Below are 25,021 nucleotides of genomic sequence, written 5' to 3'. Positions count from 1 at the left end.
ATCTTAATTCCATCAGAGTACAGTTCTTCCTGTGGGATTTAGTTAATGTTTGCAAAACACTTGATTTATGATGAATTGTTGAAAATCGTGTTCAGGACTGCTATACAGCTGAGGGTCTGCTGTGCTTTAGGTATTATTGTTGTGAGGCCATTTCTTACCTCAAAGACCCTTTGGCAGTTTTCCTTCCCCATCCCCACAGTCTTGCTTCCCAGTTTTCCCCAGTAAATTTGTAGAACTTACTTGGGAAGCAGTTGAATCACAGCATTATCCAGAAGACAAGCAGAGACCGAGTTTATTTTCCTGCACTTAGTGCTGGTTTGGTGACATCCTATTCAATACACATCTGTGGTGTTTATTTTCCTTCTCAGGGTGTAGTGCTTTGTGTTCATTAATCCCAAATGTTTCCTGTTTTCCTCCAGTCCTTGTTGCTCTCATCTCCTCAGACTTTAGTACATGTTGTTTCTCTTTTCCTGTGGCCCTTTAAGTTGCAATGTCACCCCTAAATGCTGTTGGACAATGCCAGAGATACCTTATCCATCAGAGGCATGTGAAGGAGAAAATTTGTATTAAGTTGATTTAGAAAGCTTCCAGCCACCCTAAGTCTTGGCTTGGCTCCCAAGTTGTGAAGGGAAGGAAGATGGAGAGTTGAGGGAAGTACGTTTCCCACACCAGGAAAAGTCAAGCATGTTTCAGCATGAGGAGAGTGGTGACTATAGGTATTAGCAAGGATGTGGAGACACAAAACAGGTCAATGTAAGACATGAGTTGAAACAGGCATCTGCCAGCAGGAAACCAGCCTACTAACTGTTGTTTTTGCCTCCTGTGGCAGGTGATGGACAGCTCAATGCCTCTGATTGGGGAGCACATAGAAGAGGACAGACAACTTATAGCTGATCTTGTTGTTTCCAAAATGACTCAGCTGGTCATCACTGCTGGATCTACACCATCACCGCTGAGGCCTTGGGTATGAGAATAGAGACCTTGTGACCAAGTTATTTCCCTGAATTTCTTTCTTTCTTTCCCTCTCCCCTCGCTGAGTGTGTCAGGCAGTCAGACATCTCAGAGAGCTGAACGGTCCCACATGGGAGTGTATTTGGCAGACTGACTCCTGCTCTTTCAAAAGAGATTCTCACAAGCTCTTTGAAGTGGCACCCATAAGGAACATCTCTTCCCCCTACTCTCCTTCCAGATAAATATGACATCACATCAGTAGCATGTCCAAGCATCTAGACATTCTGACTTGCTAAATTCATTGATTCACATTGAAGACAGGCATTTTTAGAGGTATTCCTTTTATGTCCAGCAGCCTCAGAATAGGTTTCTGTTCTTTCAAGAACGGAAAGTGGCAATCTCCAGCAAGACTAGTTCCATCCCTTACTGCAGTTTCTTCTTCAGAGATGTCCTTTGCCACCTTCAACAGGGGGAGGCTTTACTAAAGCTGAACTCATTTAATAACCTGTTACTTTTGCATTTAAACGGACCTCTTAGCTCTTCTTGTTACTATCAAATGCATCAACTTTTAATGCCATGTTTCCCAGGGGCAGTTCTATATAAATGGAACACTCCAGAATATAACCTGAGTATCCAGGTGTACTTGCTACACCTCTTTCAGTATCAAACAGAGAGCCAAGTGTGAAGGTTTGAAGACAACAAATATGTACAACAGAAGAAACAAGAGAGTAAAAAGGTTGAGGGACAAAACTGATTGCAACACACTGGTACAATTTTCATTTCCACTTGAGACAAAAAAATGGGAGAAAGCCCTTTATGGTGCTCTGCGTTTGTCATTTGACAATCCAGTCCAGCTAAATCAGGTCCCAGCATGAAAAGTATTCAGGGTAACTCCAAGTTTTAGCTAGAGTGAAGAAGTAAACATTTAATAGACACTGAAAATGTGTCTATTTTTTGTCTTTGAGGCAAAGAAGGTGGTACAGAAGTTATAGCATTTACAAAGTGGAATCAAGAACTACTTGAAATAGCCAAGATATAGAGTGTATGAACTAAAAGCAAAGGGCAAGCCAACAGAAACTGAGAATATGGACAGGTGTATCTGTTTTCCATGTCTGTAATATACTGGTGCAGAATTGAATTATATTAGAGCAAACCTAAATTAAGGCCAAAACAAGAACAAAACAAATCTTGAAGGAATAGGATGTCAAATAGAACAGTCAAATAAGAAATGGGTTTTCATCAGGAATAAAATCTAGAAATACCTGTATATTTAATCAAGAAAACGACCCACAAATATGTTAACTAAAATGCTTTACTGTAGAGAAAGAGCTTGGTGCCACAAACATCATAAAAATTGTACATGCTACAGTACTAACATAATGTTATAACAGTTAGAAGTGTACCGAGAGAAACAATTAAATATTAGGCTGGTGAGATGCAGAACTAGAGCTACAAATGACTTCCACAGAAGGAATACAAAGAGCAGTTCTGAATATAAAGACAGTAGAACTGAATACATAGAAATATGAATCCTTGGATATCCTATGGGTATAAATAGAATACCTATACATATTATTGGACCTCTCTATTCTAGTCTCTGGGTTGAGAAAAATGGAGAAATTATGAAACTGAATTGACAGAGATGGAACAGTAACAAGTCGCAACAATGTGAGACTTCAGCTATTAAGAAGCAAGTCAAATATCACAATGGGACAGCAATTCAGAGGGAGGTAAAAACACCTTGACTTTGCCATAAGAAACATCTAGGCACAAATTCAGACATTGAGTGTGTATCATTAGAGTTAATGTCCAAGGGACAAATATTATATCAAAAAGTAAGGGTATGACACAAGCATGAGAAAAGAAAATTAATTAACTCATTAACAGTAAAACTGTATAGATGCTATTTGAGAGACCACTGTTTTCTAGAATGCATATATACATTTCTGATCTGCTCCTGAACCAAGAATGTGAGAAATAAACTTGTAGAGTTAAATGACAAAAAGCATATTCAAGAAAAATGGGAAAAAAATCTTTCAAATTTGGAAATCTGACATTTAAGAAGACCTTTATGCGGCATCATATAAATAATAAAAGGAAGCTTAGAAAGGACAGAAATTAAATTTGAGGAGCAAATAGAGAAAAGAAACAAGTTCTTTGAGTTCATCAGAAAATAGAACCCTACCAAACAATTGGTGGGCTCTATGGATCATCCAAAGTCAAGAGAGGAAGAGAAGACAAGAGGACAGCATTGTGACTCTAGTAAATGTAATTGCTGAAAGTGGGGAACTTCTTTACCTCGTTATAGTTTTTCCTGATTTTTGTGATCAGAATATCACAGAAAAGAACAAAAATAGTTATTAAATCAGTGATAACTGATATTTTAAAAAAAATATTAAGCCCCACACTCCAGATGGCCACGTCCAAGGAATTGAATTTGGGAAGTGACTAAGCTGCCAAAAAACCTGTGCAATATCATTAGAAATAGTTACTACTCCAGAAGGCTGGTGTAGAACAAATACAAACTATGTGGTTTGAAAGTTCTAAGAGTAATGTAGAAAATTTTAACGAATAATTCATAGACTATGAATTATCTCAAATGATAATTTAAAGAAGAATACAGAAGAATAAATAAATCAGCAGAAACCACAACTAAAGGCATTTACCACATGATTTTCTTGCGAAGAAGAAAAATTGTCTCATTAATTTCCTTTTGATTCCTTTCATTTCTTTGGGAATTCTTTAATGAAGTGATAGATAACAGGCAATCAGTCAGAATGATGTAGCTAGTCAAAAAGCCTTAGGCAAGGTAACAGACAAGCTATAAAAAAACATGGAGGGGCTAAAAGGAAAAGTTTTATTGTGTAGCAGAAGCTGACCTCAGATATAGATGTTAGATATTTTAATTCTTGAAAACAGTTAGCAGAGGGGATATTTCAAGGATACTGAGCCTGGCAATGTTGATAAATGGGTTGGTTGAGCCCAGGACAGGATTTAAGATTTTAATGGCTAATTTGATGTCATCCCTTCAACATGAAACCTGGTCTCATGGCTACACTGTGGTTCTGCCTCTCTGACCCACCCCCAGACTTCCTCTTCAGTGTTCCTCTTCCAAAGGCAGAAGATCTTGGGCTAGCCCTCATCCCTTCACCTCTCAGCTTCAAAAACTTGTTTTGCCTTTATCTCTGAGATGCCTTGGTTGACTGTAGGGAGAGGCTGTAGAGGTGAATATGAGATCAAATCCCTTTTCTTTGCCTGGTCTAATCAAGACATCTCACAGCAGTGGAACTGTTAATTTCCATCAACACCAAGGCAAGGTTTAGTTCCCGAGCTATGTAGGGCTAGAAGGCATGAATGGAAAATTCCCAGATTTTCTTTCCCCATCCATTTGCAAGTCCCAGATAAACAGTGCAAAAGATGGACTGGCAACAACTTCATCACATTTATGTTAGTCAGCTGAAACTAATTTCAATGTTTCCAACTATGAAACATTTCTTCCCATTCCCAGAATCACTTAGCTCATTTTCCTAACCTTTCAGGAGCCTTGAAGATCCTTTTATTGTGATGTTCTGCATGTAAATAATCCAGCATGTACCAGCCTATCTGTCTCCAGCTTCCCTGGTTTTCATAAACAATTTTTTGCAATAGGTTTACTCAGACTGTTTTTAACTTTGGACCAGCTCTTTGTGCAGCAGCTCTGTGCTGATTAATCTGTTTATTAAAATATCTGTCAAAAAGACTAAACAGCAAGAGAGAAGAAAGAGCAGATGGCACCAAATTATTTGCATTAGTCAGGACCAGGGATGGCAGTGAAGAATGTCTGACAGAACTATGCATGTTCAGTCACCACAACAGCAAATGAAATTCCATATGGAAGACTGATGGGTAAGATAAGCTGGGAGTAGAGAGAAGGAGTGTGTAAACAATGTGCAGAACTTTCAAGTGACACCATCCATTCCCTTGAGAAATACTTTGTCACATAAAGGCTAATGAAAACCATTGCTCAGCCTATGGTTGTGTTGACAAGGGAAAAGCTGGAAATTAGCATGCAGGAAAAATGAACTGGCAATGTATACAGAGAACTCAGATATTGCTTCATCTGGAAAAATGTAAGCAGACCCATCTCTGGCATCTGCAGGAGAAATTACAAAGCTGGGAAAGAGAAGTTGCTGATGAAAAGGATTAAGGGCTTGGAAATATTCCCATGAAGGAAGTGGAGGGATTCTGAAGTCTCTTGGCTTTAGAAGGGAGGTGAATGAGAGAGAGGACAGTGAAGTTTACAAAATAATGAGGGGCCTAGCATGGGCAGGTTGTGAGAACTAGTCTCAAAACTCAGAACAAAGCAACGGAGATAAAAAATGGGAAAGGCAGTGAGGCTGAAAATTGAGCAAGACTCAAAGGGTCTGGATGTAAATATCAAAACAAAATATCTGGACCTGTTGCAAAGATTTTGTGGAGCAGATAAAAAGCTTCATGTTTCAGGGCTGAAGCTGGCCCATGCTTATTAGCAATCAAGAGGAGACTCCTAAGGTTACAGAAATGATTACTCCACAGACATTTCCATGGTTCATCCCTCCTTCCTTCAGAACATCTGGTGCTGGCAACTGTCCAAAATGGGAGATGGGACTAAGAGAATCCCTCGGGCCAGATACATTTGGTAATTCCTGATTGCCTAAAAAACATTCTAAATTGTAACTTCATTGTTATTCCCTGTGAGCAAACAACTTCTATGTTCTTTCTTACTCACCTCTCCGTCTTAGTCCCATGAGATTTTACCAGCCAGATGCTGCATGTGTGTGAATGTGTATTTAAGGAAAAATTCATGACTCTACAGTTCCTGTATTACCTCAGGGCTTCTCTTTGGGGACTCTGCGTTAACTGGATTGGCTTTTTTCCCTCTAGCCTCCACAAGTTCAGCCTGTGTCAATGAAATCTCAGACTGGACCTCCACTTGGACAGCTGTCACAACCACGGCCTCCTCCACAAGGTACAGTTCTCTGATTCTCATGACAGTGATGACTCTGAGTCCTATCAGTTCGCCTTCTAAATAAAAGGTATCAGGATAAAGGTTTCACTAATTTTCCAGTTCATTGCCAAGCAGGCAGCAAATTCAGTGTACTATTAAAGCAGATACTGTCATATTCCACAGCAGTTCAGAAAGTGGGATGAAAATGTGATATAGATCCAGTTGACATCACTGGTAGGACTTGGCTTAGCAAAACAAGGCCACTTGAACTGGCACTGGAGCAGGATTCTGGGCACAGAGTATATTGTGTTTGCACAAAGCTGTGCACCTACAAATGTTGAGAAGTGATGAGAAGATGCTAGTGTTGTCAGGCTTGGAACAGACATCAATGTTGCAATGCCATGATCCTTGATCCATCTGTTCAGTTCCCATCTCAGCAAAAGCACATCCCCAGCTCCTCCTGACAGCAGAAGCAGATTTGACTTATGTGGCTTGGTCACAACAACAGATTTGGCTTATTGTCCTGATGTACACTGAGGGAGTGAAGCACAGGGCTGCCCTATGGGTAGCCAGATCACACCAACCACTCAATTCACATAACTGGTTAGACCCTCATTTTTGGCACCTTCCCTTCTTCCTTCCATTTCAACCTTCTAGCAAATTAACACCCTCCTTTAATTATCTTTTCCTCATTGGTCACAGTTTTGCTGCATCCAAAATTTAGCATTTCTGATACCAAACACATCTATGTCATCTTGGCATTACATACTATTACTGATATGAGCTGTTGACCTTGCAGGATACTACTCCCCATCTGTCTCCAGTACTCCAATTCTCTGTAAAACTTTTTCTCACATAACCCATCTGACCACCTGTAAAATCCAACCAGACCTCACAACGCTACCTGCAAGTTTTGTCAGGTTCTCACAGTATTATCTGTCATGTCCAGCAATTTCTCACATCATGTCCAATTGTTTTCCACATCCTCTTAATTTCTGAGGGTCTGCTACTAAAGCAACTGGAGGCACCTGGTGATGGTTCTGGAGCAGAGGTATGGATAGTGATAAGATGGAATGTCTCACATCAAACTGCTGGGCCCGTGAAGAGACTGCTTGACCCAAACCATCAGGGTCAGCTTACATTTCCCACAGAGCTGGTTCTCCCGTGACTCTTCCTTCCCCAAGCAGGAAGGGCTCACCATGGATAAGAAAAACCAGATACATGAGGGGCAAGACAGGTTGAAGTGACTCCCTTTGGAGAGAGTGGAGGGACTTTTTAGTGCTGAAGAAGATAGAGAAATGGACAATTGTTGAGAGGAGGGCATGACACCAATTTCAGGTCTATAAAAGAGGATTTGCCATATTCTTCTCCATGAAGCTACTCTGAAGAGTCTCTCCTGTTAGTAAACCCATCCTTCCATAGAGATGTTCTGTGCTCATTACCCACCACATGCATTTCCTTTCAGGTGGACCACGCCAGCCACAAGGATCTCAGCCTCCACGAACAAGTGCCCCCCCACAGCAGCGGCTGTCTCCTCAAGGACAGCAGCCCCAGAGTCCCCAGTCCACTTCCCCTCAGCAGCAAAGGTCACCTGGATCTCCACAGCAAGTCCGATCAGCAACTGGGGCCTCTCCAGTCCAGGCCTCCAAAGCAGGAGCATTCCCTCCACAGCAGCCTAGGCCTCCAGCCCAAGGCTGGGCTCCCAGCCAGCTGAGCCCCACAGAAGTGTCCAAGCAGCAAACAACCCCACACCCACACCTGAAGTAAGTAAGCTCTGAAAAACTGCTAGTGTCTGTAGATATTAGAATAAGGCTGTCCAAAAAATACCCTGAGCTGACATGGAGAACGAATCACGTGTTGTCAGGTAGCAGAACCCAGGGAGAAAGGCCTGCCCAACTGTGAGTAACTTCAGAGGTTAATGTGTATCCTGTTGTATTTGATATCACTAAGATTTTACACTCTTCTTCTTGTTCATGTGCTCACTGTTAATCGTGCGCTCTACTGTGGCCATATCAACACAGCCACTGCCTTCCCAGCAGGGTGTATACTCCTTACAGGCTGCAAACAGCACAATATTGGCCAGAAAGCTCAACAGGACGTACTCCTTCACTATTTCCTAAATGCAGGAGCCACAGATGTTCTTTTTGCATTTGGTAGCAAAAAGGCAGGGGGGACAGGGAAGTGAAAGTGGCGCTATCCCTGTACGTAAAATTCCAGACAGTGACTGTATGGGAAAGCACTTTTCTGGAGCAGAGCACACTGCTGAACTATTGTGGATCTTTGGAAGCAGCTTTTGCTGTCACCCTTTGTGGAGAATATCTAGCTGGCACCATGGCAGGAAAAACGACCAAAAAAACCTGACCACCTTGTCTGATGCGGACAAGAAGTTAACACAAGCAGATTGGTATGAACAGGCCAGCACAAAACATAGGCTAGGAATAAGAAGACAATTTCTGAGAAGCAGAGTGTCGGAGTCCAGGGCATCCCTCTGGGGGCCCTGGGAAAGTCACAAACCTTAGTAGAGAGGCCTGGGATTCGAGAACGAGGGTCTGGAGTCTGTGCAGGAGTTTGCCTGGCACAGAGCTCAGGAAGACACAGTCTTTGATTTCAGTCCATGTGAAAATCATCCAACACGGAGAAGAATTACAAGTCACAAATGTGTGAAAGATAGTTGTGTAGTTTATCACCAGGTAGAAAGTTTTGTAGTTTTGGGTTTTTAGAACGTAGGTGCAAGGGGACAAGATGGAGGAATTAGGGTGAAACCCTGAGTTCTTCTCCTTCTCCCTTGACATCCATCTTCTGCAGTGATGTGGGCACAAGGTAGTTTGGTATGACGGGGTCAAAGCAGAGATGACCCTTCTAGTATAGTTACTAGGCATTGGTATGAAATTGTAAATAATAAGTACGTAGTTGTCCGAATAAAAGTAGAGTGACCTCCCATCACGGGGGGAGTCACCTCGTGTCCGAGCTGCTGTGAACATCTTGGCCAGACACAAAGAACTTGTAAGATAAGAATTAATAAACAACACGAGAAACCAAGAAAACCAAGACCTTGAGACTCCACTTCATTCTCGTGCTAAGCCCAGACTCAGACCTAAAGCCTTCAGAGGTCAGAGAGAGCAGAGGGCAGAAAAAGATCCACTCAAACCACCAGCCTGGAATCTCCGGTCAAAAAGAAAACATAAACCTGAAACAGGGGATTGATGTTCTAGAACAGGCTTTCAGTGATCATGTTTACATTATCAAGGCAAACTAAAAAATGTGTACTTAAGGATCAAAATGTTGGTGCTAAGGATGCAATCACTATACATATTTCAGATACTTTTTCCAGTCTGGTTTTGTGATGGATACCTATTACTGATCAGAAGAAACTAAGCACGGTAGCAGAAAAAATTGGGACATTTACTTCAAAAGCAAAGTCCTGATCTGAACTTGACCACTAGCAGATACACAGCCAGAAGGAGCAGTGCAGTCAACCCCAAGACCTGCATTAGAGAGATGACAGTCAGTGCAGACTGTTACTCCTGCTCTTAGAGGGGCAACACGTTGCGACGTGGTGTGGACCCTCACAGAGGACAGCAAGCAGCAGCAGCAGGGTCAAACATGGAAGGCTCTTTATTATCTGACTCCAGTAGCTTATATACATTTTGTACAGAGGGCCAAGATTGGCCCAAGGAGGTTACAACCTCCTGACTCCATTGGTCAATGTGACCATCAGTCAAGTTCTCCTCTCAGAGAACAACCATCCAAAACATACTGATAAATTTTGAGAATACAATATTATTTATGTGAAGCAGCGTGAGAAAGCTGCTGCAAAGACTCAAACACTTGAAAGCAAAAAATGCAGGGGTGACATCAGACAGGCTGGGGAGGGCAGGAAACAGCACACATTGCAGGGGATCTGGATACCAACTTACTCAGCCTCTGGTGCTCTCACAGCTGAAAGGCCAAGACCATCATTCCTGGTAAGGCTGATGAGAGACATGTTACCCCTAATAATAATCCATTCTTCTGTATTAGGAGTGAAACTACAAGGATTTCTCACAACAGCTTCACCAAATGGCAATTGCATACTTCTAGTCAGATGTTTCCATCAACACTTACCAGTTTGGACTGAGCCACTTGCCCATGCCCCATTCTGTCCCACCTTCCCCATTCCTGGATGTCTTAGCACATGGATATTTTCCATGCCAACCTCTCCTTTTATCCTTGCATTTGTCTGTGCGATGAAACACAAAGCATGAGTAACCAGCTTTGAATTCTCACCTTCTCCTGCTGAGACTGAACTCTGTTTTCCTTTTCAGCAAATCACAATCCCTGACAAACAGCTTCAGTGTATCTGAGTCATCTCAGCGAGGAAATGCCACTGAAGATGAAGCAAAAGCTGAGACCATCCGCAACCTGAGGAAATCATTTGCTAGCCTGTTTTCTGATTAACAGTCCTGCAGCTGGATTTGTGTTTTTGTCAGCCCTCACTCTACATTATGTCATACCTGATGTCATCCTGGAATACACTCAATGAACCCAGAGATTTACAAGTAACACCTGAGTATAAGGAATTTAGAAAACTATAGTTGTTTTAATACAAAGAAAATATTTTAATAACGGTTTGAAAAGTGACTGTATAGAAGTGTCACTATTTCATTGGGTTTTGTGCATAATCAGAATGACATCTGTTCAAATGATTGAGTTGTAAAGCAAATTTTACTCTTGCTAACCCCTGTGGAGTCAACACAGTTATGACAGTGCAAACTGGGGGGTTTTTTTTATTTGTATATAGTTAATACAATTGTTAACTTCCAATTACTGAATTCTTGTTAAGGTCAAGTTAAAAAAAAATAGGCTTCTTTCAGAAACACATGTGCAGAGTCAAGAATAACTATCCATTGACTGACAAAGTGAGCATGCTTGAGCATCCAGTGAACTGTGAAATTTAATTATACCAACTTCATGAAAGGTCACTTTTCAGAACAAAACTATGTTCAAGATAAATACAGTACCAGACATCAGTAAGCACCAAAGATCACACAAGCAGGTCAGCCAGATGGACTGCTGCTTTGTTCCAGATCACTCTGCTCATAGCAGATAAAACATCTCTGTTTCATGCCTGGCATTTATGTCCCCTGTGTATGATTCCCAAGTTCTGAGAGAAAAATGTCATGTTCTAACCCTGTAGCCTTAGTTCAAAAATAACCTAGAGAAATGGGTCTTCCACACACAAAACAACTTCTTCCCCTGCCCCTGAAAACATCTGAGTTCACATTCACAGTTTACACAAATTCCAGACAAAATCCAGCTAACTCCCAGTACTTTGGTGACTTGGTCATATCTGGCTGTGTATGTCCCTCAGGAACATGCTTAATTATTAGCAGAGCTGATGAAGTGCACATAGTTGTGTGCTGAGAGTTCCATAATACTGAATGGACAGAGAGATGGAGTGAAATCCTGTCTCCCGCCTTGAATTCCCACTGACTTTGCTGGGGTGAGTGCAAAATGAACACAAGGTGACAAACTTGCAACAGAACTGGAAAATTATACTTCACAGATAAGATGACCTGGGTCCTTCCTGAGACACCAAGCCACAGGAGGGCATATATGAGATTGTCCCAAGCAGGTAACAATCAGTATTATTTCTGCTTGACCACTCCCAAGAATTATTCTTCCAGAGAAGACAGAGATGGATCTTTGCTGGTGTGCTTTCTCTCTAAGCCTGCAACACTGAATGAAGCTGTGTCTGTGCACATACACGGGAGCTGGGACAGGACAAGCCCCACGAAAACTGTGTTCATGATTGAAAAAGCTCACCCTGAGTAAATCTATGCTTATACCAGAGAGCCTACCCCTTGCACCCTGGGAGGTCTGTTTGGAACACACCTAATGCAGGTGCCAGCCCTCAGCCCTCCTCAACACGCAGTTTTGAGGCTAGACTTGGCTTTGTGCTTCCCTTGGCAACTTCACCATGATGATACTTAGGAATGCCCAGGAAGGTCAGTAAGTTAAAAAATATTTGAGGCAATGGCCCAGATCTTTGCTCTCCCTTATACAAGGAGATTGCCAAAGCAGCAAAAGCAACAGCTGCATTTGCCATCTTGGGTCTTACGATTCACTGGTGGGAATAAAGCCAAACAAGGAAATCCATCCTGCATAGCACCTGTAATGAACATCTAAATCCAATGAAGTCATCTGGACCTTGTATGACCCACCCCTGAGCAGGCCTTTGCACATATAATGGCAAGTAACAGCATAGTTTTTCCAGATTGGAAGTCCCTCAAGAGACTCATCTGGATCAATGATTTATACCTCAAGTTCAGTATTACAGAACCACGTTTTTCTCTGATGGTTTGTCTTCTATTTTGTTTTGTTTTCCTCGGTTCTGTGCTGTCCTTCAGGGTTTGATAAGCAGTTTACAATGTAGCACCATAAATATATGTCATCATCTGAAAAAAGTAAAAAACAAACCAGTCTCTGCTGTTTTGCAGTCTTCAGGAGCAATAAAAGAGTGAGAAATGGCCTTGAGCAAGCAGTGTCCCACTGGCAAGAGAAGCAGATTAACAGGCATCACTATGTGGAGAAAAGGTAAAAGAACCCTAGTAGGAGAGTATTTCCTTGTGTAACACATCCCTCAGCATGGTTTATGCCTTTCCCTACTAAATGGTCACCAGAGATGCAGAGACAGAAATGCAAGTTTACTGCAAGAATCCTCAATTGCTTTATCCCCTGAAACCCCATGATTCCCTCACCAACAGAACATAAACAAAAAAGGAATGGTGACTAGTACAGCATGGCCCCATAAATCGACAGGAGTTCATCACTGAAAGTGCAACAGCTCGGTCATTTGCTGAGGCTGCATTTGAACACAGCAGGGCTATCCTCTGACAGACCACAGGAACAGGATAGCACTAGCTTTGATACCCAGCAGTGACTCAATCTCTTAATTTGTCTACAGCTTCCAGCTGTCACCTTTCAAGGGACAAGGAAACAGAATCACATCTCACCACTTGGCTTTAAGTTGCAACAAACAACAGGCACTTTCAGCTTAATTCAGTTAGTCCATAGTTCCTGAAAAAGCACCTTCGGTTCTATTCACAGAAATGCTTTAAACCACTGAATTGATTTCCAAAGTTGGAATGATGAAAATCTGTTGTGTCCTGTAACTGTCCCAACAGTGCACTTCCAGTCTACAGCCATGATGTTCACATACTAGATGTGGCTAGCAGGAGATTCACAAATGCATCATCCCCATCTTCAAGTTATTGCCTTTGATGCTGGCTTTCTACTCCAAAATCCCTACACTCTAGAAAAAGAGGGGTATTTTCCTTTTATTTGAATGGGAAACTAAGGTATACCCAAGAGGCATTTAGGTACCTAAATATAACAGCAAGGGCAGTAAGAAAACAATAGAAAAAACTCGTGAAGAGAAGCTACATTTAAATCACAGGGCACAGAAGCCCCACAGCACACCTTGAGATCTTTCTCCCACAGATGTGAAAACTGAGTACCTGGTCAAAGCTTCTTTTGTCTATTTGCTTCCATTTTCTTCACATGGAAGCCAGGAAACATGAGTAGGTTTGTGTTTGGGTCCAGCCCAAGAAGTATCTGGGACACAGCTATGACACCCAACGACATTCACACCTAGAAAATTAGTTTACATTTTGCTGTTTAGCTACAAACTGAAGAACGCCTCGACTTTCTTGTCATAGCCAGGTGTGGTATTTCAAGAGGAATGGAACACACATTCCCAGGCAAGCTAAGGTCCAGAACAGCAGTCCTACTTGTAATCGCAATGGTATTTTACAGTCTTCCACTCATCACAAGCAGGTACATAAGACTTTGCACCTTGTGCATGGCTCAGTTGCTTCATCTGGTTGGCTTAAAGTTTCATTACTAAGATAACACAATACACAGAAAAGTGAAGGGTAATAGTTCCTAATTTCCAAGTGACTCAGTAGCAACCTTTACAGTGCTAGATACTGATGAGTGGTACAGGTAAGGAATGCTCAACTTAAGACATTTCATCTTTTGTGATTTCTTTGCAACAGCAATGACACACACACTTGACTTAGGAGCTGGCAAATAAACAACACAAGCAGCTAGCTTTCAAGTACTTCCTCTATTTTGTCTTTTAATTTTATACTGTTGGTACTGAGATATTCCCTTTATACCCTGTTTTATAAATAACAGGAACTCCTCTTTAAGGAACTTTACAGTTCCAGCTAAGTCAGGTCTCCTAATCTTTGGTTCACAACACCTCTACTAGAATGTGAGGGACAACAGAAAAAGGGAAGGAATATCTTCAGGTCACTTAGAGGGGTATGTGTAAAAGGGCTGAGTTCATTAGTTCAAAAACATTTCAATGACAAAATCCAGGATAATCTGAACCTCTGGCATCAGCCTGGCACAAGTATGACTTCACGGCTGTCTTCATGGCAAAGAGGGCCCAATTCCAGAGCAGCACACGGCTTGCCAGCAGGGCAAACCATGTGACTGTCATCAAGGCATTGGCAATGCAAGTACCACTGGCACCACAAAGTTAACTTCTCGCATGGATTATGTGATCATTGTTCCCAGAAATAGCTTGGAAAAAAAGGAAAAGTGTAAGTTACAAATTATTTTATCAGTCGAAGCTCTCTAACTTTATCTGAGTATTATTTATCCATTGCTGAAGCACTCATCACAAGGACAAAATGGCGCAAGACCAATACAGGGCAGACTGCCCTTTTCCTTTATAGTCAGTTGAATATAAAGAATAGTCAGGAATATAACAAATTTCTGCAAACTCTAAGAGATCTGACTATACATTTCACTGGTGAAAATGCTTTTGGAACAAGACAATTCAACCACTGATGGCAAATGGCAAATGTTAAAAGTTAAGTTTAAAAAAAAGTTATGTTAAAAGTCTTGGTAATGAAGGAAAACTATCTCTGTGAATTAGAAAAGGAAGAAAGAAGCAATACAACTTTTGACAGCAAAATACTGTATTTTACTTCCACTGGCAAAACTCCCTGACCTTTCTGAAGTCAGCTGATTTTATACAAAACAAGATGAACCACTGAAATTTCACCTGAAAAAGCACATAAGTATTATTGATTAAATTGCTTGTATTTAACAGGAAATGTCATTCCATTTCCACAGCTGGAATTTCCAAAAAGTTTTAGAAAATAATATCAGTTGTCACAACAGTTGTTAGTACCATTCACATTTATAGAAACACTGAGATAAATCATCTTAAAAAATACATAAGAAATTAAAAGTTCTAGCAAAGTTTAGTCATTCCAGTCTTCCTTTATTTGAGCTCCAGCATCACCTTGCAGGTCTTATCAGGAAACTTTTAACAGTGGTCTTGTTAGCTGCTCATTAGTTAATAAGACAACACTTGAAAGGCGCTCATAATGTGCTATGACACATTTCCTTTTGGCAAGGTATCATCTGATACTTAAGTAATAGAATTAAATGGAATCTACTGAAGTCAGAATTGATTCTGCTTCTCATGTTGTTGTGATCTCATTTCCACTGCAATCAGGTCAGCCTATTTAATTCTTTAAGTACATCAGATAGAGAGAAAAGATGCATTTCACAACACTTTTAGTTCAAACACAGTAAATGCAGTCACGTACTACAGATCCTTATTTGCAACGTCAAGGAAAAAGTCAAAAGTTTTGCTGCTGATTCTTTCTAAAATTGCCCTGCTTCTGCTTAGACTTCTGAGTTGCACTGTAGCATGACTTTACTCAATTGTTTGTAAAATGAATTACTTTGTGTTCTATTATTTTCATTGTAAAGAAAATCCCTTTGCTGTATTCTTTGTGCATTAAATAACAATATAAAATGCGTTTTACCTAATAAAATATTAAAGGAAAAAGGAAACAACACCTTTAAAAAATTCCATGAATACACATCTCCCATAACAGCAGCAGTATCCTGTCCTGTGTGGCAACTTTTTTATTAATAAAGATTATTAATTAGCCAGGTAAATTTTAAACAAAACCTTTCATCCTGGCAATTCAGTAAAACTCTCCAAATAAGACAGACAACTAGAGGGTTCGTATTTAAAGTGCTCTTTATCTGATGCAGTAAGAATTTGGCTGGTATTCTGGTCTCTAAGTAGCACTTCACAGACGATTAAGGGCAAGGGGAAGGAGGGCAGCAGAACAAATTGCTCTAAGTCGTAGCTCTTTGAGGAACAGACCTTAAGTGCCAGGTGGTACAGCACTACCAGAGCACAAAACAAACCCAGCCTCTGCGGATGGGACATCACCATGCAGGCATGTTCTTGACACAATCTGAAGGCAGATGTTAGTGCCTGGTATTTGCAATCTCCTGCAGTTAGAAAGCAAGCTCAGCAACTACAAAACTCTCTGCAAGAAAAAGCAGCAATCAAATGAATGCACGGCGAATGTCCATGGGGCGGCCCCGGCTGGGTCGAGGTGGAAACCTGTCACTGGGACCAACTCGTCCTGGAAGTGTAGGGTTTGCTCCAGGCAGGGAGCCAATTGGGTCAAAATGTGGTCTGAATGGAGGAAATTGACCTGGTGCTTCTCCTTGGCCAGGAATGAGTGAGTTAATTGGGTCTCCAACGTAAGGAAGTGTTGGTCTCTCATCATATTCTCCCCCAATGATCATTGGGGGATAGATTGGATTTGATGGGAATGGGTTGGGTGGAAAGGGATTAGGATAGAATGTGTTGGGATGAAAGGGGATTGGATGAGGTATAGGGGGCAGAAGCATCATGTGCCTCCATCTCAGGGCCTCCTTCTTCTGTTTCAACTTTTTCTTGTATAGCTGCAGACAGAAAAAAAGAAAAAAAAAAGAAAATAAAAGAAAAAAAAAAGAAAAAAAAAAGAAAAAAAAAAGGCATTTTAAAGCTCTCTAAGTACTCCAGCTTCAGCAACGGTATTCAGTTTTACAGCACTTCTCAAAGAATGCTTCTCACCAGTCTGAAAACCCAGAGGAGCAATTCCCCTGCCTGCCAAAGACCACACACAGCACCGTTGGAAGATCTCTAACCCTGAGGCTGAGCATGCACCATGTAACTTGCTGATGCTCCTTTTCACTAGTCTGACCAACATGCATATACAGAACACCACACTTTTAAGCTAAACTTTAACTCAAAGTTACTGCCTCCCAAAGTCTACATTTATTTCTCAAACTAAGACTGACCTCAGAGAGATTATATAAAAAAGCCACCTACTTCTTTCCAGTCTGTGTCACGAGGCCTTGCAATAGGATCTACAAAGAGAAGCAAAGAATTCAGAAAAGCAACAGATCTTGTGCCACAGATAGCTGCAGTTTATCAGAATTCAAAGAATAATCAGGATACAAAAAACGCTTGTGGTCAATACATCTTTTTCTAAAGGGTCCATTTGATAGGTGAGGTACTTGCACACCCATTTCATCTGCAAAGGTCACTAAATAGAGAAATCCCAAAAACATTGTCTCTTCCTTTGTTTTCTGACAGCACTTCCCTTGATTACCTTTATTTCTTCTTCAACTCTCTTGTGAGAAATTGAAGCAGGAATATATCTTCCCTCCAGTTCCTAATATCTGCAGTAGCCAATACATTAAGGTAGCAAAAAAAACCAGATGAAAAGAAGGAAAGCCTGCACCACATGATGGGAAGATCCATGCAGAGCACCAGTAGTGGCTCAGAAGATTACCAACCATATTCCTCGGCAGAAAACTCTGCATCCACCTAAATCACACCTGACCAACTGTACTGATTAGTATCATAAACAACTGCATTTAGTCACAGTGTTTCAATATCATTATTGATTGCCTGAGGAAACTCTCATCAAAACCTGTCAGAACTAATCCCACTGTAAACATGAGAATGTAATTCAAAAAGGATGTGCCTTGACATTACCTCGGAAATCCCGCAGATACATAAACCTCCAGAGAAGCTGGTCATTGGAAGCTGTGTAGAGATCACGGCAAACAGCGGAAAGAGAGATGAGGGAACGGACATCCAGAAGTCTGAAAATCCGAAGCTTGAGCTCAAGAGGAAGGACCACTAACCCAAACACATCTGGCAAGTTCAAAGCTACAGAAAGGAGAAAGAAAGTTCAGAAAAAATAGAGTAATCTCGACATCACTTAGGTAGTGTTTCTATCTCTAAAGACCCTAAAAGAAAGAAAGAACATTGTTGTGATGCACTAATGACAGAACATTATAATCTTTCTCTTACATCCTCTCCATTTGATGCCTGAGTTACATCACTTTTCTGAGCAACTGCTGTGACTCCTTGCAAAACAGCCACCTGCCCAATTTCATGAGCCTGCAAAAAATACAAATACAGAGCACATGCTTCACCTAAAATCTTCACACATTGAGTCTAGAGGGAATTCCATTGTCTTCAGAACACAAACCTGAGACCTTTTATGGCAGTAACTATGCAGAGAAAGCCTGGCTTCCTACTGCTTCACAAACACCAGCCTGGGTTACTTCCTACCATCCTTTCCAAGCCCCCAACGACCAGCTCCTAACAAGATCATTCCTGAGGTTAGACTTCCAAACATGATGCTAAATAAATTTTTCTGTTTTGACAAAGAAATAGATCAAACCTACAGAACTACTGCTACAAAATTATCATGGTAGGATTTTCTCATCATTATGTATGGAAAATAGACACTCCATTTCCATCTCTGAAGTGAGACTAGAACAATAAAAAATTAAAACCAGAATTATATTATCATTTTCTGAGTTGCAAAGATTAGTATGATTTCTTTAGCATCTATATTTTACTTTATGCTTACTGTTTATATGCCAATCACTGAACAGCTGTTTCTAACACTCTTCCTTCAAGGCTTTAGATTGACTCTCTTCCTTCCATCCTCAAAAATTAAGTACCATCTCTAATTGTAAATATTTTCTCTCACCTTGTCGGGCAGCAGCCAGGAGAGAGTAAACAAGCTGGTCTTTAAAGAGACGAGATAATTTCTGAAGGTCTTTGTAAACACCTGCAACCTTCTCTATCAAAGAAGAAAGGAGAAAAGCTTAACTTCAAGAAGTTATAATGCAAAAATTATATAAAAATTACAGATTACTTATTAGCACAACTTTAATCCGCTTGTGATCTTGATGTGAGCAGCTCTGCAGCTAGAGTATAATTATCCTACAACAAGTCAGCCATTGGTAAACAAGAAACCAGTCCCATGATTGGGCTAAGCTTTCCCTTTGGCCTTAAAAGGCACAGTTAAGGGAAAGACTCGAGTTCTCTGGAAACAAACTGACTCTCAAGCTGTCAGAGCCTCCTTTGTTAAATTTCAAAGCTCCTGTCTAACATACATCTATGTTCTAAAAGCCTGCAACCTTCATTTCTCTGACAGAAGTATTCTTACATTCTGTTCTCTGAAGAAGGAGGAACAAGAAGACTTTACTGTTATAGTGGACACATTTCACCACTGAATTCTTCTACAGCCTTTCAATTAGACTTGTACATCTGGGACTACATAGAACATAGGAAACTGAGTCAGCCTGGACTGCCAATAAAGCAACTTATATCCTTCAGAGAATATAAGGATGGTCAGGTCTGTGCTCACAAGGATCCACATGGATCTGCCCTTCTCTCCTCCCTTGCCTTAGTTTTCCCTCTAATTCTGGCACTCTGGAGAAACCTATGTGGTCAGTGCATGTTTTCTGACAAAAATAATTTAACAACTACAGTGCCACCACAAGAGTGTACCAGCCTCTGAAGTCCTGAGCTGCCAGGCAGAAAGGGGCTATCACCCAGCACTGCCCCAGAGATTCACACACATGCCTAGAACCTCATAAATAACAGCCATATGAGCCAAAGCATAAACTGAGATTTGTAAGGTTCTTTCCTTATATTGTTAATCCAAGAAATACAATTTGTGCTAACAATAAAATGTGAGTAAATGGCTACACCCTGAATTCCTTTTACCACTAACCTAAACGGTAACCACGTTTTTATTCTTCTTTGCTATTCTGTAATAATTTGGTGCTCTACTAAAGCATTTTCTTACCCACTGTGCCCCTTCTTTACTTTTCAGTTTACTACTATGAGATCATACTTCAGGCATACCTGGGTCCCGAAAGCAAACAAAGGATGATGGCAATAGCTGGATTCTCTTAACACTTTTAATCTCTTCATTGATTTTCAATGTTGCTACAAATATAAGACAGAAAGACATTTCAAAATTTAAAACACAGAGACAAAAAAACCCACTTCATTACTGAAGTAATACATAGTCTGGAAGTTGTAAGTCTTGCAAAAAAACATAAAAGGAGCCAAAACATTGTAGCTAAAGCAAATCTACTTCCTTCATGTCTGGCAATGTGTACCAAAGTTCATATGAAATGAGACAACGAACATATTTCTACAATATTGCAATGAAAAGGCCAGCTGAATCTCCTAAGGATTAATCCATTACAAGAAGAGGGAAAGAAACAGTTAACAGAGACTGGACATGCCAAGAGTATTCAGCATCAGGAGTGGCACCTCTTGCACCTCAGCAACCTAAGTAATAAAGGTGCAGTTCAAAACACACAAAAGCACACTTAAGTTTTCTCTTCCTAAACAATGGTGATACTTAGGAATGTGCATCCAGGATGAAGACTTGACTGACTTACCATTAATAGCAATAAGATCTCCTAGAGGCACACAAGTCAAACCAGCAGAACCTTCTCCACAAAGGGGATGTATGTACTGCAGCTTATAAACACCATTCCCTCTCCATTTATCTGGCATAGAGACTACCTTGGCTTCTATCCCCTACAAATGTAAAGAGATAACAAACACACTGTCATACTTTTGCAATGTACCAATGCTGAGGGGGGAGAAAAGGATTAGAAGTTCAGAAATGGCAGAATGATGCTTGCAATTCAACTCTCGGGTCAGTCCTAATGACACAGTGATTACGAATATGTATGATTATATTTTCCCCAAAAGTAACAGCAAATCTAAGTAAAGTTCAGTAATTTTTGTCCTGATAGGAACAAACATACAGTGAGCACTGACACCTATTTCTTTGTGACACATCCCTCATTTGTCATCCATTCCAGCATTCTGAAAACTCCTGCATATAATTAATTTTCTGCATTAAAAAAAAAAAAAAGGTTTTGCACCTTTTCTGTGAACTTACAGTATCTGACAGGGCTTTAAGAATCATAGTTTGAAGTTAGTTAGAAAACCTGAGTCAACTAACAGGTTTGCTGTCAATTTCATAATGAAAAGGCTCAGATGGAATATCAGCGATATTGATACAGATACAATGTAACAACAAGTAAAAGGAGATTCTTTCTTTCCTCTTAAATCTGCAGGGCAACCATCTTCCCTACCTCCAAACCTGTTCACTGCTATAAACAAATCTATTCCCAGCGGTAAATGTATTCTTTACATAGTATTTCAAATTTTGTGGATATAATGAACTTAAAAGATTTATTAAATCGGTGTTGGTCAACCAGACACCCACACGTGCCTAGTCAGCCTCACTGCAAGAAAAAAGATGAGGATTTAAACACCTGCTGGAGACCAAGTCTTTTTCTCCATGATCAACCATGTATTAATAAACATAAAATGTAAAAGGAAAATGTGAACCCATACATTGTACAAATGTACTGCCATAGGTGCTGAAGTATGATACCTCTATAGATTAGTAAAACCAAATTGACACTTATGCGAATATGGAATGAGAGAGAGTTTTTTGGCAGATCTATGCCTCATTAAGCACCACTTGACAGAATATCATTGAGATGAAACTGACACTTAAAGCAGTATTTTGGGAAAGTGCTACAACCTAAGCACATCTGCACATGCTCTATAGTATACGACAGAAGTCGGAGGTTCAGCTGAGTCCCAGTGAGGCTGAGAACCAAAAGAAACACAGGGACAAGCCTCTTCTTCCACACCTATAAGCTGCTCCAGCCTTTAGCCTGAAGCATTTCTGTTTAGGGAAATTAGAGAAACTGATCCTTCAGCAGCCCCTGCAGCCAATTGACATATACAAAGGCAGAAGCAGATCCTCAGATGCATCTTGTATATTCCACAGCTTCCCTACAACGACCCAGAAATTTCTGTTTGGTGCTGCACCTACCTACCTGAGGTACATAGCCTGTCTCCATCATGAGAAGATGAAGCAGAACGATCAAGGCATCAGTGGCAGTGGTACACCCAGCAGAAAGGTAGAGCATCTCTAAGGAATGGGGTATTTCACCATCAGCAGCTTCACTGCACAGCATGGGTTCGGAGGGATAGGAACCTGTACCTTCTTCAAGGTCAGCATTCTCTGAAACTAATCCAGAAGGAAATTCGAGGCTGGATCCTGCCTTCAGAGGAAATCAAAATATACTTTTGTTCAGAAAATTACACCTCTATATACATCAACATTATACATCTGCTTATTCCAGCCTGATTTCACATACAAGTTGTATAAATTCATTACACCATTTTCTCGCATTCCAGATGGAGACAGGGATTATATACATAGCCTTTGGATTTTTTAATCTTTATAATGCAAACCCTTCATGAAAAGGTCTGTCATTTTATTACATATACTAAATGAAGACAAAATTATTGTAATATATTAAACCTCCATCAGAACTTTTGAAACATACACAGGATTAAGTTAAACACTAGAGTATCACCATATATTGGAACTTAGCCAATTTGCATGGCAAGTAACCAAAATAGTAACTTGGGCTGCCAACAAACACAACAAGCTTAAACAGAAGTGAGAAAAATAAAACCAATGGAGTGCACCTTCTGCCACCCGAGGAAGACTGTCACATCACTGTAGCTTCCTTTCTTCTAAATCATGGCATGTTATTAATCAACTGACAAAACTACACACAGACACATTTTTTTAAAAACGTAGAATGAAAACTGTAAGCATATTTACCTAACGTAAGGGTCAGGAAAGGGGGGGAAAAAAGAGCCTGTCTCTGACACTGCCTGTTGTCTCTGCTCCTATCTAGAATCAGATCCTCAAGAAGACAGCACTGAGGCAGGAAAGAAACATAATCCTTACTTCCTTAAGTACATGTTCCAGCAAAACCATTTACTCCTGTAAACCTGAAACACTTTGGACTCTCTGAACTAGCTTCTGTGCCACACTAATATACAATGACTAGAGACAAAATTCCATTCAAATAACAGAGCATTTTTTAGATAAGTATAAGGAGCCAAATATTCTCAAGAAATTCACTCCTATATAGTACAGCAACTGACACAACAGAATACTTTCTTTTTTGTCTTGTGCTGTACAGGAAGTCTCATGTACTTACCCTTTCATCACTCTCTTGAACTTCCATCTGAGCCTTCTCATTGTTAGATGGCTCATTTTGCCCTTCTTTTGGACTGCTGGCATGACTTTTGTTAGGGGTCAAAGTGGACAGTTCATGACCATTCTGAAGTGAGGGAAAAGAAGGAGGAGGAAGTAGGATGGGTTGTCCATCTGCCTCTTCCAGTAACAAGCATATCAAATCACCATAAACAATCCCATACGAAGCTAAGGTCTTCTGATCCTCTGTGAGAGCATCTTTTCCGTTCAATGTTATTGAAAACGTGGTATCAGAACTGCAAAATAATTTAAAACAGAACATTAAGGAAACATGGTTGGCTCCACTTGGATAGCCACACTCAACATAGCAACTGGTGCTAGGTTTAATTGACCTGGTGGTGATTGGTCAAAGATTGGACTTGATGATCTTGTCCAACCTTAATGATCCTACAATTAGAAATGCACAATGCATATTACAATATTATTGTGCCATGGAGCTTAATCCATTATTAATTACCCACATGTTAAAGAAATAACAGGAAAAGATATTACAGGAAATTATTTCCTCCATGTTTCTCATCAAGTACATTTTAAGTTGTTACAGCTACTTCGTAAATAAAACTTCATTTACAGAAATTGCTCATGAAATAGTTATGAAGGAAAGCACACAAGTGCCCTTTAAAACAGAAGATATCACAGCTAGAAAAAGAAGGTCTAAACAAACTACTGCCTTGGCTTATTTAAAAATAAATAGTGTTGAAGACTCAATCAACTTGCTTTTTCATCAAGCTAAACATTAATTTCAATGAGCAGCAGGTGTCCTATAGAATGCTAGCTGCAAATGAGGGTAAGAAGAAAAGAAGCTTCAGGCCAAAAAAAAAACCAGAAATGAAACTGGTTAGCAGGGAAGCAGCTACCCAGTAGCAGCTATAAAATACACCCACTGCGGCAAGACAAGCAGTAACTTCAGATTTCTCCTGCCCACACTGCTGTGTGAATCACCAGCGAAACACCAGCACGTCGGACCTAATTAAAGGTTTGTGACACAAACCCTTCAGCCAACATCAGAAAACGCTCCCCTTTTAAAAGTGATTCATTTTCCTACGGAGGATGCCCTGAGTTCTTCACAGATTAAAGGTTTGTGAAACTTAAACCGAGATTCACCAGGAAGCCTGAGAGAAGTGTAAAACTGAGACTCTACAGCATTTTGTAACTTTAAGGGCCGCGCAGAAATCTCAGTCAACTCTGACCATGCTGCAATCCGCATTTCGCAGCTGAGCGCTCCTGAAGTTTTGCTTTGCTGCTCCGCAGTACCCAGCCGGGAAGCAGCCCGCGCCCCATGCCCTCCAGGAGCCCGGACAGCCGGTCCCATGGGCCAGGTAAAGTGGCCGGGCCGGGTGATGTCAATGCCCGGGACGCGCTCCGGGCCCGGGCGGTGACGCCGCAGCAGTGCCGCGCCCGCCCCGCAGGGGGCAGCACGGCGGCCCCGAGGCCTGGGGTAGATCCTTCCCTCTGCATCGCGTGGTACGGCCCCGCCGGCCCGGGCCGCGCACGGTCGGCATAGCCTCCCCTTCCGCACCCCTCGCGATGATTCGCTCCGCTCGCTACCTGTACCCCCAGGCGGGCAGCAGGGCTAGGCGCAGCTGCGCGCGCAGCTCCCCCAGCGTTGGCTCCGCCCCCTGCACCTCCAGGGCCGCCGTCCGTTTCTGCAGCCGTACGCGGAGCTTCATGACGGCAGCAGCGGGACCGAGGAAGGTCTCCGTACCCACCTCGCGCCCCGAGCAGACCCCGCCGAGCAGCGGCGGAGGGGAAGGTGGCGGCGGGGCGCGGGCGCAAAGGCTGCCGGGCCGGGCCGGGCCGTTGTTTTGGT

General features: G+C 41.3%; 2 protein-coding genes across 3 annotated transcripts in view; one reads left to right on the top strand and one right to left on the bottom strand.

Annotated features, from left to right (window-relative positions):
- The window catches only part of SYN3 (synapsin III), a 205,755-nt gene extending 195,099 nt beyond the window's left edge, over positions 1 to 10,656 (top strand). Inside the window, exons 12-15 of the mRNA XM_083860411.1 lie at positions 830 to 964; positions 5,854 to 5,938; positions 7,383 to 7,680; positions 10,222 to 10,656. Of these exons, the coding sequence (XP_083716537.1) occupies positions 830 to 964; positions 5,854 to 5,938; positions 7,383 to 7,680; positions 10,222 to 10,354 (651 nt within the window). The 3' untranslated portion in view covers positions 10,355 to 10,656. The remainder of the gene's footprint in view (positions 1 to 829; positions 965 to 5,853; positions 5,939 to 7,382; positions 7,681 to 10,221) is intronic.
- A 203-nt stretch (positions 10,657 to 10,859) lies between these two features.
- On the bottom strand, positions 10,860 to 24,890 carry FBXO7 (F-box protein 7). 2 transcript variants are annotated; one of them, XM_083859572.1, is made up of 9 exons: positions 24,760 to 24,890; positions 23,156 to 23,447; positions 21,971 to 22,198; positions 20,504 to 20,645; positions 19,956 to 20,039; positions 18,790 to 18,882; positions 17,778 to 17,954; positions 17,106 to 17,143; positions 10,860 to 16,696 (listed from the first exon to the last, which is right to left on the bottom strand). In XM_083859572.1, the coding sequence occupies exons 1-9, from the start codon at positions 24,879 to 24,881 to the stop codon at positions 16,292 to 16,294; spliced, it is 1,581 nt and encodes a 526-aa protein (XP_083715698.1). In that variant the 5' UTR covers positions 24,882 to 24,890; the 3' UTR covers positions 10,860 to 16,291. The 2 variants fall into 2 exon arrangements, with proteins under 2 accessions (XP_083715698.1, XP_083715699.1); XM_083859573.1 differs by lacking the exon at positions 24,760 to 24,890 and adding an exon at positions 24,402 to 24,433.
- Between the last annotated feature and the right edge of the window lie 131 nt (positions 24,891 to 25,021).

The sequence above is a fragment of the Zosterops lateralis genome (assembly GCF_965231275.1).
Source record: "Zosterops lateralis genome assembly, chromosome: 4".
Classification (NCBI taxonomy): domain Eukaryota; kingdom Metazoa; phylum Chordata; class Aves; order Passeriformes; family Zosteropidae; genus Zosterops; species Zosterops lateralis.
Note: the sequence above shows the minus strand (reverse complement) of the source record. Positions and strands in the feature narration are given on the sequence as shown.